Source organism: Ambystoma mexicanum, chromosome 3q, assembly GCF_040938575.1.
Source record: "Ambystoma mexicanum isolate Mex_15411 chromosome 3q, UKY_AmexF1_1, whole genome shotgun sequence".
NCBI lineage: Eukaryota > Metazoa > Chordata > Amphibia > Caudata > Ambystomatidae > Ambystoma > Ambystoma mexicanum.
In genome coordinates, this window is record NC_090926.1 from 808,568,262 (window position 1) to 808,585,924 (window position 17,663).

At 47.9% G+C, this 17,663-nt stretch overlaps 1 protein-coding gene across 12 annotated transcripts in view; it reads left to right on the top strand.

Moving 5' to 3' along the window:
- CACNA1G (calcium voltage-gated channel subunit alpha1 G) overlaps window positions 1-17,401 on the top strand; it is a 1,457,373-nt gene extending 1,439,972 nt beyond the window's left edge. For all 12 annotated transcript variants that reach the window (XM_069654906.1, XM_069654897.1, XM_069654896.1 and 9 more), the window contains one exon: window positions 16,205-17,401. In XM_069654906.1, the coding sequence (XP_069511007.1) occupies window positions 16,205-17,080 (876 nt within the window). In that variant the 3' untranslated portion in view covers window positions 17,081-17,401. The remainder of the gene's footprint in view (window positions 1-16,204) is intronic.
- The last annotated feature ends 262 nt before the right edge of the window (window positions 17,402-17,663 follow it).

Sequence of the window (17,663 nt, forward strand, 5' to 3'; positions counted from 1 at the left end):
TGTACATTTTTTAATGCACAATGCAAAATAATCTCACCCTTCTGTGCATTGCATGGCAAACGTGGGCCTTTTATACAGAAAAAACTCTACCTTTGAGGTGGCAGTACACTTTGGTGGATTTTCAGGGTGAAAAAGGGGTCCCTGTAATCTGGCAATATTTGCTGTGGCCGTTATTGCCTTGGAATACCGCAAGAAGTATATACCTCTAAATCTGATGGAGGTAAAACTGGTGGTATTTGGCAACTGTTGTGCTGTTACCTCTGAACCTCTAAAGTGTCACTAAAAACATGTCAACAGTACTGTCCATACAACTTTCTTACATTTCCAAAAGGCCTTTAAACGGCCATGGCCAGAGTCTACCAACTCCACCAGGAAGCGTAAAGTGAGATTGCTGTGGTTAGTTGATATTCTTTTATCCTTCCCAGGGATGCCAATTGCTCATGTAATATTGCATAGGCTGATAGGGAAACTGATGCGGTATAACCGAGACGGCAGGCCGTCCCTGCTGGGAATGGCCCGCCGCCCAAGATAAGCACCTGAACGAAGTGAGCATCCCTTAACATGGGCGGTGGCGCCGTTACCAGCAGGGGTGGCTTGCGGCCAAAGTGTACATCGCATTAGCAGCCATATTGTTTCCTACGCTGGTGCTAATGGTGTTTACATTTAAAAAAGAAAACGTACTTTTGCGGTGCAGTGCAGTAGTTTCTTAAGTCCGTTTTCTATGTTAATGACCGAGAAGTCATCAGAGTGCAGTCTATATTGCAACCAGCTCTGTCCTACTCAGGCCGGCCATCAGAAAGTACGGTGCAGCGATGCCGCACACTGCAAGGTGAGTTTTCTTTTTTATTTTAATGAAGCATCCTTAACAGCATAGGAAACTACATGGGTGGTCAGAGGTCACAGAGTAGCCTGGAGGGGTAGAGGAGAAGGCTGAGGCGTAGCCAGCATTGTCTAACAAGTGGGGCTTCAAGCTAATGCAGTTGTGCCCACCACAGTGACATTAACATCTGTAAATGCCCACACTGCGCTGCTGAGTGGGCATTCACAGATTTAGGGTGGGCCTTGCCCGCTCAGGCGCAACCCTGTCTATGCCTCTGGAAGAAGGTAAAGGGGCACTGGCTGGCAGAACTCAGGCTGCTCGGAATGTGGGTTTATACCAGAGAATGCAGCCTGTGTGCCACTAAAAATCATATGAACATCCCACTCGTGTTCGCCAGGGACATGGGACCGTTCACAAATGACATCTACTAAAACAGAACCATTATGAGAGTCAGCTGGGGCAGGGAGATTCGCAAAAGAGACCTCTTCGCCAATTATGCCACAGTTACAGTAGCACAGCCCGCCATGTCCCTCCCAGACATACGTAGGTTGGAAAGTGTACTGGGCACAAAGTTGGAGATTCTTAATCTAGTCCTCACGCCAGAGGGGGTGGAATCTGCGCAGGCGTCATTGCCCTTCGCCTCGTGCTAAAATATAGTATCATACCTGGGCCTCCACTTACCACACAAGTTTATCATTCTAGTTAGAGTAAAGTACCACGTACTAGGTGGAGAGGAAGAGCTGTGTCTACATTTCCAGCAATCCTTTATTACTTCTAGGGCCTACCGGTAGCAATCCCTTGGATCGAACTGAAACTACAAAGTTAAATTATAGAATTTATTTTTAACAGAACAAAACCAGGGAGGGCGGCCAGATCCTCCAAAGGCCCAGGAGACAGTGGTTGTCGGGTTGCCCCACCCTCGTTACTTACTTTGTACCATCCTCATAATAATGCTAGGGTAACTAAAAAAGAATTTGAAAAATTAGATCCATGTCTTAATTCTGCCAGAGGCCGCTCCTCGAGAAAGACTGCAAATTTTTGGACGTCCTAGAGTGGCCCGCAAAGTGCAGGAATTTATAGCTCATCTGGGGATCTCACCATCGAAATCCTCTTGGTGCCACTCCCCTACCCACTTGGATGCAAGCAAACACACACACGCCTCCTCATTCCCCCCACAACTTACCACAGGCACACATGCACACGCTTACCTGCTCGCCCGCGGCAGCCTCGTTCCTCTTCCGGGCAGCCAAGGTCACTTCCTGTTCTGGCATTCAGCCATTTAGAGTGTTCTTTTTTAAAGGCGACCAGGAAACGCGGTGTAAACATCGAATAACACAAAATCATGGCTCCTTATACAGCAGACAATCTCAGAAGTATATAGTTGGAAGGAACCCTGGCAGTTCCAAAAGGATAGGCCCAAATCATTAAACACCAAGCCAATGTACAAACTGACTCTAGACGCGTGAGAGTGGGAACGCCGCCTAACTGGCATACAGTGCGTAACAGTGTTGTGGGGTAGACGTGAACCTCCATCCAGAATGATGATGTTGACAAGAGCCTGGAACGTAATGGCAGTGAAGCAGGGCAACCGGAAAATGTCACACAACCTGGGTCCCGTTTCTGCACAAAGAATGTCTGGCGCTATATTGCCAAGAAGGCTTCGAGCTCTCAGCTAGTTTGTCGTTTAACAAACTGTGAGTGATGAATTTGATCTGATGTACTTGTTTTTTTAAATTTATTTTTTTATTTATATTTATATAGCGCGCAAGTAGCCCATGGGCATTGAGGCGCTGTTACTTGCAAGAGCTTAGTTACAGGAATAGAGGCATTCAGTGGTACATTATGAATTCCACAAGGCATAGAGCTGATATTTTGGTTGGCACAGTTAGTCATTACAATACAGTTTATGCATTAGGAACATATGATATTTATTCAACTGGTACGAGGCATCTTATGTGAATAAGATGGTTTTCATGGTTTTGCGGAAGGCAGTGAGGGGGGCCTCACCTCGGATTGTGGGAGGTAGGGCTTTCCAGTGAGTGGGTACGAGATATGGGAAGCTGGAGCCGCCTGCTCTGGCTTTTTTTTTACTAATGGCACAGAGAGCATGTTAGTATATGGTGATCTGGTTGGCCTCGTAGAGGAGACGGGGTGGATCGTTTGGGAGAGGTAGTCGGGGGCAGTAAGGTGAATGCACTTGTGGGTCAGTGTCAGAGTCTTGAGGATGCTCCTTTCTTTTATTGGGAGCCAGTGGGCTAGTTTTCTGGCCTCCGAGATGTGTTCTCTTTTGGCAATGCCTTGGGCTGTCCGGAGACCACTATTCTGTATGATTTGTAATCTGTCTAGGTTTTTGTTGGAGGTGCCTAAAAAGAGTACATTACAATAGTCAAGCCTAGATGCAGTGATGGCTCTGGCTATGTTTGTGCAGTTCTCTTTGGAGAGAAAGGGCCTGACTGCGTTGATTAGTTTGGCATGATATGCAGCTGCAGAGGCTATAGCGTTGAATTGTTTATCCATTGACTGTTAACTGTAGAAGGGGGAGGGGCTGTGAGCAGGAGGAGGCATTTGTTGAAATCCTAATGAAAGTAGTTAGGCAAAAATAAAAAAAACAAAGCACATAAGTGGAAGACGTCAACCCATATAATTTGCCTGTAGAAGAGCACTGCTCCAGTTCACCAGGGTATTCCAAGCTAGAACCTCAGAAAGGGAACCGCACAAGACCGAATGCACACAGAAGCTGACACAGGCCAGGCTCAAAGGTCGTCTCAGCAACATGCTTCACACACCGCTAGCAATGAGACATACCGGTTAGTCATATATGTACTCCGGGCTCTTTAGTGGCCACCAGGTTGTGTGAAGTAGCCAATTTCTTCCCCTTGCATGTTAATGGGTCCTATCATTTCTTAATAATCGTGACAGCAGAGTCTTTTGCGGCACGGCAGAATCTGAGCCCGTTACAGCAATCTGTGGTGTTCCCTAGGGTGCTTGTACCTCCCCTGTTTTTATAATATCTTCACAGCTCCTCTGTTTGCACTGCTTGATCATGAGAACATAACATTTACCAACTACGCGGATGACACGCAATGTGTCATCCCGCTCTTCGGTTCTCACAGTGCAGATGAACTTGCCATCAACAGAGTCTTTACCCTAATTGAAACCTGGATGGTCCACAATAAGCTGGCCCTGAATAAATCAAAAGCTGTATTGCTCATCATAGGTTCTCCACACACTGTAAATAAACTCGGTCCACAATATGATGGCTTCCAATCTATCAGATGGGAGAAGAATCTATCATGCCCCTAAAAAAGGTGAAAACACAGGGAGTGACCTTTGACCAACATATGACTATGAAACAGCACGTTAGTAGTCTGGTATCATCATGCGCCTATTACATTAAACTCTTAGCACATTTAAGGCCCCCTCATATCTCAAGATAATGCAGAGACCATTAGATTATTGCTCTAGCCTTCTTATGGGACTTAATAAGTCTGATTGTAACCGATTGCAAGTATGCCAAAACGGGGCGATCAGAGCCGTTATGAAACTCAAGTATAGAGATCATGTTACGACGGCAGGACGAGAACTCCACTGGCTGCCCGTAGAGTCCAGATTTCTCTTTAGGACTTTGACTGTAGTACATAAATGCAGATCTGGTAATATGCCTGGATATCTGCAACAGTTCATTACCACGAGAAACATGACTAGAACATTAAGTTCTAATAATCATCACCTCTTATCTGAACCAAAGTGCCAAACCTCCAGAGTGGCCAACTCAGCTTTCTTCTCCATTGGACCGAAGGCTTGGAATGCCCTACCATTGGACATGAGACGCATTGAGTCACTGGAAAAGACTGAAGACCTATCTTTTTAACTAAACTATCTCCGAGTTGTTTCCTGAGTACTACTCTTCATAGCTTTGTATACCGGTTCCTCCATACTTTTTGTTACATGTTTTATGTGTCATGTAGCGCCCTCATGCCTCTGGGTCTATGCCCGTGCTATATAAATGTAATAAAGTAAAGTAAAGTTAGTGGAGCCCCGCCAGCCACCTAAGTCCTAAACCGGCACGAATGCACACAAGCATCTTTTAATTTAAATTCTTAGAACCTCCTACACATGGACTGCGGTCACCGAGGGCGTTCCAACCACAGAGCGCATTGAGGCCATACAAATGGGGAAAGGGCGCTATATAAATAACAAATACAATACAATACAGGTTATGTGCGAGAAACAAGCCACCATAGTGCCTTGACCCAAGCACAATCCACCACATAGCCTTTTTGGACCCATGTATCGACTGCCAAGATGGTGTGGCAAACTCAGCTGACGCCTGGTCATTTATCGACAGGCAACATTGTTTTTTTGGTTTACACCATGAAACAATACACAAAGTAACAACCTATGCATCTTATTAGCAATTCCAGTAGTAAAATCACTTATTCTAGTAGGCGTTTAAAAGATGCGCATAGCTGGTAGTGAAGCAATATATGTCGCTCTTCCCTTTTTAAAAAAAATAATGAAATATTACAAATGATCATTCAATCAATGTCAATATGCAGGCTCATCAGAGGAACGAAAAGCTAAAACTTTGTCCCTGACTGCCCAAACATTCTTCAAATAGGTAGAGAGTGTCTACTACCCGCTGCGATGGTACCGATAGCAAACAGAATAACGCTGTGCCAAATTGTCTAATATCAGACCCTTTAAGAACAGGGCACAGAGTCCTCCTTCGTATTTTGCTGTATCTAGTGCCAAATAGGATCGAGGTCGTTATACATTCTTTTGTGGCCAGGAAGAAGGAGGATAAGCAATCATCCTGCTCAATGCCCACCACCTCCCTATTATCGTCGCATGGGATAGTACGTTTAGCCCAGTGGTCGAAGTGAGCGGGAGCGGTCGGGAGCGGTGCTCCTAGACTTTTTTAAATTACCTTGTATAGCTCCTATACTTTTATTTTAAAAAGAAACCGTTCCGGAATGGTTTTGTTTTAAAAGAAAAGTGTAGGAAGAAGTTGAAACCTTCACTTTCAGTGCACTGCACTGAACGGTCCCTTAAACAGCAGATGCAAGTGTTTGGAGGGGGTGTATTGTGTGTGGGAGGGGTTGTGGCAATGGGGTTTGTGGGGATCAGGGGCAGGCCAGCAGGAAACATAGTTCCACTACTTCTTTTCGTACACTTCGATCACTGGTTTAGCCTTATTTTTGTTTCCAACATGCAGTTCTACAATATAGGTCACCACTCCATGCAAGTTGCTTCAGTTTCTGAACAAAAAGGTGTGAAAGGCATATGCAGTCTAACCATATTTATGGGAATTAACTACTCTGAGAGACCGTTTAGTCAAGTCCCGGAAGTAGGCACTGAAAAGCAATACTTTGCTCCGGGGCCTTTACACAACAGTAGGCACCCAAATCACAGGTTATCCTGTTTAGCTCGGTGTGAGGATGACTTAATAACGATATGTTCTCATCGCACATCAGCACCGGCTCGTGGGTGCCACAGGATGCGGTGTGAAAGATTAAAGGCTCTTAGAAACAGTGGTTGGTTTGGCCAGAAATAAGTTAAAGAGAACTGGGTTGAGAACACACCTCTGCTGGAGTCCTTTCTCTGTCCGGGCAGCTGGGCCCAGGTGTCTGTTAGGCAGAAATGAGGCTCAGGTGTCCAAATTTAGTATATCAAATTCCTGCTATCAGTAGGACAGATGCCGCAGAGCTCCAATGTCGCCCAGAATCTTTCGGGGTGCACCGAGTCAGGGGCATAGGAGACCCATAAAATCTGGGGGGGACAGGGCACACCTTGGGACTTTGCTTTTTTTGTCAAAGAACTCGATAAGTAAGAATACCACCTGTCACACAGACATTAAGGTGTACATTCGGGAGATCTTAATCTGGAGGCCAAACGTATGATACAAAAACAAACCGATGGCGCAGTAGGATATCTGCACATCACCAACCATTCAACAGGAATGCACGCTGCCACAACGTGCTGACCACTCACACAAGCGTGCACTGCATGCTTTTTAATTGTAGAACGGCGCGCTTTCCTTGGGTGGAGGTATAATCTGTAATACGGAAGGAAGCAGGCATTCAACACGCAGATTGCCCCTCCAAAATTACAAAGATGGAAGTGCCCCATTGTGCATTGAGTAGTCGTGATTGGTTCTCTCCCGTCTACTACAGCCATGTCAGAAACCCCCCATGAGGAAACAAGGCAAGAACGAGGACGACCACCCATTGCATCAAAAACAGATATCTAAAGACGAAATGCACCCATTAGCACGTCATTGCATTCCCCACAGGTACACACTGGATGGAGGGCTGCCATATGTTCAACTTGTGCAGATTCCTAGTAAACCTGGGGCCGAATTACAGAAACCTTGCAGCAGCCCAAGTGCAGTGTTCCCAAGATATGTGCGCAAGTGCTACGAGTGCCCTAGTGCAAACAACCAATCATTTCAAGGCCTTACCTTTTACGCCTGGGTAATGTGTGTCCTAGTGCTTACTAGTGTGACTATGGATCGTATCAGCAATAGGGTAAACTTTGCACTGGTATAACAGGCACTGAAAGGTTTTTTTGCACTAGGGCAATGTTTGCCCAAATGCCAATGCCACGCAAAATGGCACTTGCACAAGTGCAAAGATTCAGTAACTAGGGACGCAGAATGGACTGGCCTTGCAAATAAAGGCCTGGTAACATGAAGTGGATTCGGCTATATGTGTTAAGGATGTTGTCAGAGCATCTTCTCAGTTACCATTGGAATCAGTGATGGATAACTTGCCCCCACCCCGAAGTGACATCACAGGAAGTGATGGAACACGACCTTTCACCCCTTGCCAAACAGGAAGTGGAATCACATATAATTGTTTCTGAGTACACTACGAATAATATGGTTACAATATCAGTGTAATGTGATATTCATTCCATACAACAACGGATCACCATATGTATCGTTAATATCAGCACGTATAAGCCCATATTACCAAATTACTGTGAATGCAAGAAGACGTCCAAGGCCAAATGATAATGATGTGTTATTATATAGCACTTACGCTTAAGTGCTTTATATAGAACAAATATACATACAATATCACCCAACTTGTGTGGGTGCTCATTTATCAACCTCAGCAGGATGAAAGGCTGAGTCAACCTTGCTGGTTGTCGAACCTGTAAATCACACACACATTTCAGCAGCCAGCACTCAACCCACTGAGCTAGCTTACTGCTGTAGCTAACGGAAAACCAGCCACTCCACAACAAAAAGCCACATGCTGCTGACCTCTGTGACCCTCTGTATCCAACTACCACACCCCACCCCACAGGAGCTGCTACTTCCATGTGTCAGTGGCCAGAAGTTCAACGTGTGGCAGGAAGGACCTACTGGTCTTTTGCTCTCTCTAAGGTAAAAGCCACTCTATGGACTGTGAATGCACCTGAAAGAGCTCTCCCGCGGCAGTGAGAAGATGCGGGCCAAGGCCAAGGGCCAACGGACTTTTCATATTCAGGTTGGTGGAGCGGGGCCTCCGCGTCCCAATCTATATGCGCTTTCTTCTCCACTACTGCAATCCTCGCTTTGCACGCCCCCCTGGGTCCATCCCTCTCCGAAACAAAACGTTATGCACCAAAACCAAAAAAACAGCACTAGTCTGTGCCTGTGCACCCAGAGCCAACCTCACAGAAAAATAACCTTGTTGGACCTGGTGACAGTAGTCTCTCTAAGCACTAAGGTTTCAACCACTTTGATGGATTTATGCCCTTTGAGCTGGGCATCTTCTGCTCCAAATGTATTTTGCATTTCTTGTCTCTTTCCTCCTCCTTGTCCCCACCAGGCTTATTTGTTCTCCTCCTCTATGGCTTAAAATGATCTGCTCCTTTCCTCCTTCCCTCTTGGCTTGCCTTCTCCCCACCTCGTTTCCAGTCTGCTTGCTACCCCCAACAGTTCTGCTACTGTCCTTGAGGTTCTTGCCACCACCTTTCTGGCATTCTCTTTACCGCAACCTGTTTAGCTCTTATCTCCACCTCCTCTGTATCTCTCATTGACACCCTACACCTTTGTTGGTCTTTCCTCCTCCTTCTCTCGATAGTTTGATTCACTCTCCACTTCACCACTCCTTTTCTTCTTTCCCACGTCCTCACTTCTTCTCTTTTCTGCCTCAGCCTTACTGCTCGTCTCTGCCCCTTCACACCCACAATACATAACCCAGCGGGCTGTTCTGTTGCCGCCTTGAGCGCATGATTACTTTAATCTGGGCTGCGCGTTGGGCAAGCACTGTGACTGTGTGTTTTGCACCTGGAATGTGCAACCCAAAAACCAAAAAGTGTGCTGAATCTGGGGGTGCACCGCGTGGCTGCCGTGCGACCCAAAAATATACTGCATTGAAAATGCGTTCTAAATATAGAGCAGGTCGCCGCTGATATATTCAGTGCCTTTACATGATTGGATAATAAATACGCATATTGTGGCAGCACTTAGACGCAACATTAAAGGCCACATAACGCGCGGACACTGTTATCACCTAAATATCTCGGAGGCGGCCACAAGCTCCGGGAATTACATTTCCGTCACGGTCACAAGTAAACATATTTAAATGAAAACCATAAGCAAAACATGTTTACACCTTTAGATACAGACGTACAACCAAATTCTTGTATGTTTACACTCCCCCGGGCCCCATTCCAACCTGATGCGTGGCGCTGCACCCTGACAGCAGTGGGCCACTGTAATGTGGTCGGGCGTGGACCTCCTCACGCTCGTGTTCTGACCTCTCGCTCATGCACACCAGGAAAGAGAGTCAAACACGGAGCTGGGGTACAACACGTCTTTATTCCAAAAGACCCAATATCTAACTGCCCGCATGGGCGGTAACCCCGCCCCTATACGTACACGGGTCGCAGCCCATGGGCAAACATAAACATAGGACTTCCGTCCAGCCAGATGAGGAAGTGAGGACATCACACCCTCCCATTACTAAACATTTAGTCCGACTTAGTTCATTTCCTCAATGAGGCGGTGGGGCTTCTTCCTCGCCCTCGCTGGTCGACCTTCCGTCCTTGCCGGAAGATCTGTCCATGTCTCGGTAGTCACTTCTCCTTCGGAGTCTTCTCTTTCTTCTTCATAGGGGGTATCCCATGGAATGATCTCGTCCCTCAGGTTTGTGTCTCCTATGGCTGGGGCTCTTGATATCCGCCTGAAATGGGATGAGTTTCTTGTTATGATTTTCTGGTCTCCTTCCGCTGTGATGAGTGATCCCTTCTTGCGGGTGATGATGAGAGGCTCCTCGCAGAATGGGGCTACATTTTTCCGAGGCTGGGGCTGGCGGACTATTACCAAGTCTCCTGGCATCATGTTGTTTGTCTTTGCTCGCCGTGTTGTGTCCGCGGCCCTTTTCGTGGCCTCCTTCATGCATGTGTCCCTTTCTCTCATTTCATCGTCTCTTGCATATTTCTCTTCCTCAATGGTCACATGCGGTATCCGCGTTCTTATAGTTCGCCCGAACATTACTTCCGATGGTGTTTTTCCCGTGGTGCTGTGGGGGGTATTTCTGTAGTCTCTCATGAGTTGATACAGTAGCTTCTCAACCGGTTCTCCCGTGATTCGGGCAATTTGTGTTGTACGTTTGATGTTGCTCATGAAGCGCTCAACTGTTCCATTGGCCTGTGGCTATAAAGGTGTCACTTTCCGGTGCTTGAAACCCATGTACTCAGCGAATCTCTGAAAGTCCTGGCCGGTGAATGGGGGCCCGTTGTCAGACTTTACTACCTTGGGCACTCCATACGTTGCGAACATCCGATCTAATGCTGGTACGGTATGGTGGGCTGATGTGGAAGGGACTATCTGTAGGTCGGGGTACCTTGAGTATTCATCGACAGCCACCAGAATGTATTCTCCTCCTTCCATGGGCCCGAAATGATCAACAGCTATTTCTTCCCAGGTTCCCTCGGGGAGTGCAGTCATGTTGAGAGGCTCTGGGGAGGTGTGCGGCTTTACCAGTGCACAGGTGGGGCAGTCTTGTAATAGCTCCTCTACGGCCGTGTCTAGTTGTGGGAACCATAGTTTCTGCCTCAGCATCCTTTTGGTGGACACAATTCCTCGGTGTCCTTCATGGGCGAGTTTGAGTACCTTCTGGCGCAGACTACGCGGTATCACTAGCTTTGTTCCTTTTAGCAGCATCCCTTCGTCTGATTTTGCAAGTTCTTCTTTCACAGCTAAGAAACAGGTGAGATCCCGCTTGACGTCTTCGTTCATTGTTTCTCGAATTTGTTTGGCATGCTTCCATCGTCCTGTCTCTAGGCATCGGAGGATGACTTTTATCCCTTGATCAGTGTTTGATTCACTAATGATGTGATCCATGTCCAGTCCTTGCGGTGTGTTGCTGTGAATGACATATCTTATGTACTGGTCAGCTATAGATGGTTCTGGTCCACACGCGTCCTTCGCGTGTCTCGAGAGGAAGTCAGCAGGGTTTTGCTCTTTTCCGGGTCTATGACTGATGGAGAATTGATAGTCCTGAAGCCGGAGGGCCCACCGAGCTATGCGTGGTGGCATTTTTGCTTGAGGGTTGCCATAAATGAAGATGAGGGCTTGGTGGTCCGTTACAACTACGAAAGGTTTTCCGTATAGGAACAAATGGAAATGTTCACAGGCCCACACTACGGCCAGACCTTCCTTCTCCGCCTGAGAGTAGGCTTGCTCGGTCTTGGAGAGGCTTCGACTGGCATAGGATATGATGTGTTTTTTGTTTTCTTCTCTGTCGTCGAGTTGTGTCAGGATGGCGCCTAGGCCTACAGGACTGGCGTCGACAATGAGCTCTGTTGTTCTTTTGGGGTCGAAGTATGCCATATTCTGGGTGTCAGATATGCGCTCCTTAATTGCTTGGAAGGCCTTTTGGCACTGTGGGGACCATGTGAATTCTGTGTTAAGTTTGGTGAGTGCTCGGAGAGGTTCACTGATGGATGCAAAGTCTCTTATGTATCTGGTGCAATAACTCGCGAGTCCCAAGAAGGACCTGAGGTCTGATGTGGTGGCGGGTGGCGGTGCTTCTCGGAGTGCGCTGACTTTCTCCGGGTCGGGTGTCATTCCCTTCTCAGAGAATATGTGACCAAAGAAGCGGAGTGTTTTCTTGCGAAATTCATATTTGTCTTTGTTTAGTGTGTGTCGTGCCTCTTCCAGAGCCATGCACACTCTCATTAGTGTATCGTCGTGCTGCTCTTGAGTTCGACCGAACACCAGTATGTCGTCGCTGTAGTTCAAGCAGTTGGGTACATGTTTGATGACATTGTGAATTTCTGCCTGAAAGATTTCAGCGGCGGACGACACACCGAAACTTAGCCGCTTATAGCGGAAGAGTCCTAGGTGGGTGGCGAAAGTGGTTATGTATCGGGAGCTTTTGCAGAGCTCCAACTGATGGTACCCTTTGTTGAGGTCCAGTTTAGAGAACACGGTTGCCCCGTTTAGCAGATGTACCATGTCTGTTATCCTAGGGGCTTGATGGCGTTCCCTTAGTATGGCCTCGTTTGGCCTTCTCATGTCCACACATATTCAGATGTCTTGGGAATCCCTTTTGGGTACCGGTACAATTGGGGAGACCCATGGTGTGGGTCCCTCTGCCGGCTCAATGATGTCTGCATCCAGTAACTTTGTTAGTTCATTTTCCACTTGTTTTTGAATGTTTATGGGTATTCCTCGATAGTGTTGGGCTATGGGTGGGACCTTGGCGTCGATGTGTAGTTCTATTTGCCTGTCTTTCAGCTTCCCGAGGCCTTTGAATAGTGATGGGAACACCTGTTCTATGCTTGCTGTGGGGTCTAGGTATTTGTGTACCATGAGACGGTACAGTATGTGTATTAGTCCCATTTCTATCGCTGCCTGATAGCTCAGTATGCATCCGCTCTCAGTCGCTGCCTCTAGGACGTGCATGGGTATCTTCTTTTCATGTTCTTTGTATCGGCACGAGGCCATGAAGAAACCTTTACAGGCGAGCGGTGTCTTTGATCCATATGGAAAGATGAGTGTTCGAGCTGGTTGCAGGCGGGGGGCATTTGGTATGCTCTCGTAGACTTTCTCACTGATCACGTTTACGGTTGCCCCCGTGTCAATTAGAAATTCTGCTGCTGTTTGATTCACTTGTATTCTGAGGACCGGGCTATGTTCTTTTGCTGTGCTGTTTCCTAGAGCATATAGGTATCCTTTCTTTCTTGGTGCTTCCTGGTGTCTTTCCAGTTTAGATGTTTTCTCATCTGACGAAGCACTGGACACGCTGTCAGACTGTGACTGTTCGATGAGACACCGTACGTATCTTCGTGGTCTTCTTCTTGTCTTGGGAAGTGGTGTCCTGTTCTCCCTCCATTCTCTCTTATCATGCCTTCTTTCCGTCTGGTCGTCGTGATGTTTGTGGTGCCCTTGTTCCTGGGTCGGTTGTGACCCTCGATGGCTGCGGTAGGGTGTTATTTGATTTCGTTCCAGTTCAGGCATGGGCCTGTGGCTCCTCCCAGCCCCTCTCATCTTGCTGCAGAAAATCAGGCATACGGCTTTGTAGTGGTCTTCACCACCGCACGCGGAGCAGTTCTGTCCCATTGCGGGGCACATTCCTTCATGGGGGTATTCGTGTCCGCACCGGTAGCAGAACGGATCACTGTTTCTGGCAGTGCCTTCCAGTTTGTTGAGGCTTTCGTGTTTTCCATGGGTTATCTTTATGTCGTCCAAGCCTTCCACTTGTGCGGCTAGGGCCGCATCCGAGCGCGCCAGCCGTAGGATTTCGTCAAGGCTGCGCGGTTGTTGCAAGAGGCGTTTGCGGAAGTCGGCACTTTCACATCCCACAATGATTTGTGACCTGAGGGCCTCCTCATTTGAGTAATTGTTGAAATCACAGTGTTTCATTCTTGCTCGTAGTCTCATGACGAATGCGTCTATGGTTTCACCCTTTAGTTGCTTGGTGGTATGGAATATGTGCCGTTCATAGTCCACGTTGGTGTGCGGTGTGAAATACTCCGTGAGCGTTGTTTTTAGCTTGACGTACGTGTCTATGTTGTCCTCGGGAATTTCTTCAAGAATGTCTCGGACATTTAGTTCTATGGCATGATTTAGAAGATTGAGTTTTTGTTCATCTTCTAGTGCGCCTGCCGCTTTCAGACATACCTCAAAGTCCCTCAGCCACCTCTTCCACCTTGATCCAAGGGTGCCAGTGTCAGTGAGGTCGAAATTTGCTGGTAGCTGTGCTAGGAGGCTGTCCGTCATTTTCTTGCGGCCTGTGCTGGTTGGTGTTACTGGGATGGTCAGTGAGTCTTCTTCTGACTCACTCATGAAAGTGTTTCTGTACTGTATTTGGCTGAGCTGGGTGTGGTTGTCACTCTGCAGCAGGGGACGCTGTGATGTAGATTCTTAATAGAAAATCTTGGCGCGGTGGTGCCTTGTTGCCAGCAGGGGGGCGCTGTAATGGCTGTTCCTAGCGCGGTGACACTTTATTGCCACCAGGGGGCGCTGCAAATGGGGCCTTCGTGCTGATGTCGGCAGGTGCGCGGGGTGGCTTTGATTTATGACGGAGAGAAGGGCCCGCTCTTACCGTTCTGTGTTGGAATGTTGGAGCGGGAGGTCTTCGCCTCCTCTGCCCTTATGTGCGTTGCCGTTGGCGGGAGGCTGCTCCTCCACCGCCCAGTGATGTATTCGCGGGGAGCTGGCAGCTGCTCCACCCGCGCGGGGAGTCTCCGCTCTACCCGCCGATTTCTTTGTGTCCTGGGCCGGGCCTCCGCATGCGTTGCCGTCGGCGGGAGGATTTGTCCTCCACCGCCCGGAAGGGTGTTTACGCGGGGAGCCGACAGCTGCTCCACCCGCGCGAAACACTCGCGCTGGAGATTGGAAAATGTGGGGAGCCTTCGTGCTCCACCCACCGCTATGTGCTCACGTGCGATCAAAGTCCGGGCTCCCAGTGGTGACAGGGGACGCACCACGAGCAGCGGACTGACGATTGCGGGCACGGCGGGAACTTTCTTTCCTTCGTCGCCAGTGTAATGTGGTCGGGCGTGGACCTCCTCACGCTCGTGTTCTGACCTCTCGCTCATGCACACCAGGAAAGAGAGTCAAACACGGAGCTGGGGTACAACACGTCTTTATTCCAAAAGACCCAATATCTAACTGCCCGCATGGGCGGTAACCCCGCCCCTATACATACACGGGTCGCAGCCCGTGGGCAAACATAAACATAGGACTTCCGTCCAGCCAGATGAGGAAGTGAAGACATCACAGCCACTAATTTCACTTACCTTGTAAGAGGTCTCGCCAACGCCGTCGAGTCTCTGCCTCTCAAGGGTCGAGTCGGTCAGGTGACAGCGTCACAGGGGGAGTGTCGGGGACGACGAGTCACACTTTCAGCATGCGTTGCTGCCTGGCTTCTGGAAGGTGAGGGGAGAGGAAGAGGCTGCGCAGCTGTGCACTGTGCACTCAGGGCTGGGCTGGCACATGCTGTATGTTCCCCAGGCCGGCCTGGGCACACGTGACAACGCTCCAATGCGCAAGCAGGGGGGAAGGTGGAGGGGGGGCGCACGAGTTCTTGTTGTTGTCTTGTTACAAGAATCTTCAATACCCCGGGAGGGGGGACACACAAGTTCTTGTTGTTGTCTTGTTACAAGAATCTTCAATACCGTTGGGAGGGGGAGGGGGGACGCACAAGTTCTTGTTTTTGTTCAATACCCATTACCCGCCCCTGCTGAAGCAGCTGAACTGCGTGCAAAGTAGTACGTTTTAGTCACGTCAGCACGCAGACGCAGGCATCACTCTGCACATGCTGCACTCCAGAGACACACACACATAGGGGAAACTGGGGGTGGATAAATGCCATTGTATCCCCCCACTTAGAGTTTTGGGGGGTTATGTACCCCCGTGCCCACCATGTCCTATGCCCATGCACCGAGTCGAAGGCTACTATGATGTCCATCAAAGGTTAATACAGCTTGGAGCCGTGTCCTGCGGTTAGTCTCTCCTTGATCCATTGTTCTGCACCTCCACCCCAAGACATCAAGAATACATTTGGCAAGAGTTGTACAAGTTCCTCCAGGCAGGGCGATAAGTCTGACTGAGACATGGAGCTCACTTTCAGGTTATGCATAATGAAAATGTTTAGGAAAATGTCCATGTAAGGTAGTTAAACACTGCTTATTTGCATATCCTTTGTTTATCGTTCTGGAAAAACTACTGGGTTGAACTAATCTGTGTCTACCAGGCTAGTCGTTCTCACTGGCACGATGCATGTAATATAGGATATCTAACTAATGTTGGATTGGTACCAATAATCCTTTACTCTGCTAGCATGTGGTACTTGCTCTTGTTCAATAATTGGCTTGTCTGCATTTATGAGATGATACTAGGTCCGCTTGACATTGTTTTTCATTTTGATGTAGGTTGCAATACGGCAGGATTCAATGGATTTATTGGGAAGTGAAAGCAAGGAGAATATCAACAGCGAAATGAGTGAGAGCGTAACCCTACAAGGCTGCTCCATGGCTTCGCTACAGGAATCCGTGCCTCCGGCCCAAAGTGCGTCAACAGAACCCGCAAAGATTTGGCGGTCAAGTGTCCACACTCAGCAGCAATTCCATGACCAGTACAACATTTCTAGGTGTCCTGCATCTCCGTGTGTGAGTCTTAACCATTTGCAAGAGATGCCCCCCGGCCCTTTGGATCAAGATGTTTCTGAAACTAACCCCTGTACAAAGCAGATGAGCCCCACCCCATGTAGGACATTGAGTGTCAACTCAGCAGAACTTCCATCCGCGTCAAAAAGGAACTTAGGCAGCGATAACAATGTTACGTTGAAGGACCTCAAGAGGTTTTATAGTGTTGACACGCAGGGCCTGCTCAGAAAACCATCTTCTTGGTTAGATGACCCGAGGAGACATTCCATAGAAATTTGTTCCATGGAAAGCAGCCCCCAACATCAGTTCACCTCGAGTTCTACTGGCTTCATAAGTCAGGTTTTAAGCAAAATGAATAACTTGCAAGCCTCGCAACAGAAGAAAAAACACAGCCCCCCGTGTATATCTATAGAGCCCCCAGATGAACTGAGTTTGCGATCTAGGACACAACATTGCCTTTCTGCCCCTGGTGTGGACAGTTGCTTGCGGAGGCGGGCTCCATCGTGTGAGTCAAAGGACTCCGTAGACCTTGGGGAGCCATTCCTTGCGGACAACCCAACAGCACCAGCTTTACCCGCCCCAAAGAAAGATTTAATAACCCTCGCTACCTTTCCCTTTGAACAGACCGAAATGGAGCACTGATTTTTGTCTGATGGTGCCAAACATGTACTTTTCGCGTTGGAATAAATGCTCTGTAATTCGGGATGGCACTGCAGAAACGACCCAAAGAGCAGTTACAGAGCCAGCGCGCAAAGTGCGAGCAAAGTGCGCGGTCAACCTCTAGGCCTCCGTCCAACTTGGATAACAGCAATACATTGTGCAGACATTACATGTATTTTATATTTAATTAAATGACCAGATTCTAGAGATGCAGGATGTAGTACTTTTTGTGAATAAAGGCGTGTTTAATATTAGTTCATGGAAGCCTTCTCAGAATATTTCTGGGATTAACATTTTATGCAACATGTGTTGTGTCCTTTATTTTGCAACACGCACAGTGACGCCGACGGTTTATTACATTGCAAATGGACGTGTTAACAAATAATCTGCACTATTGTAAAAACGGAGAAAGAAATGTAAATATTATTTATATTCTGCAGCAAATGGTGAAAGATTATAGGAAATTCAACGTATTGGCATTTATTTAACTTGCATAACTTCTCAAATTCACAGTCATTTCTTATAATTTGCCTGCACATGCGTCAGGTTTTTGCTGTTATTGAAT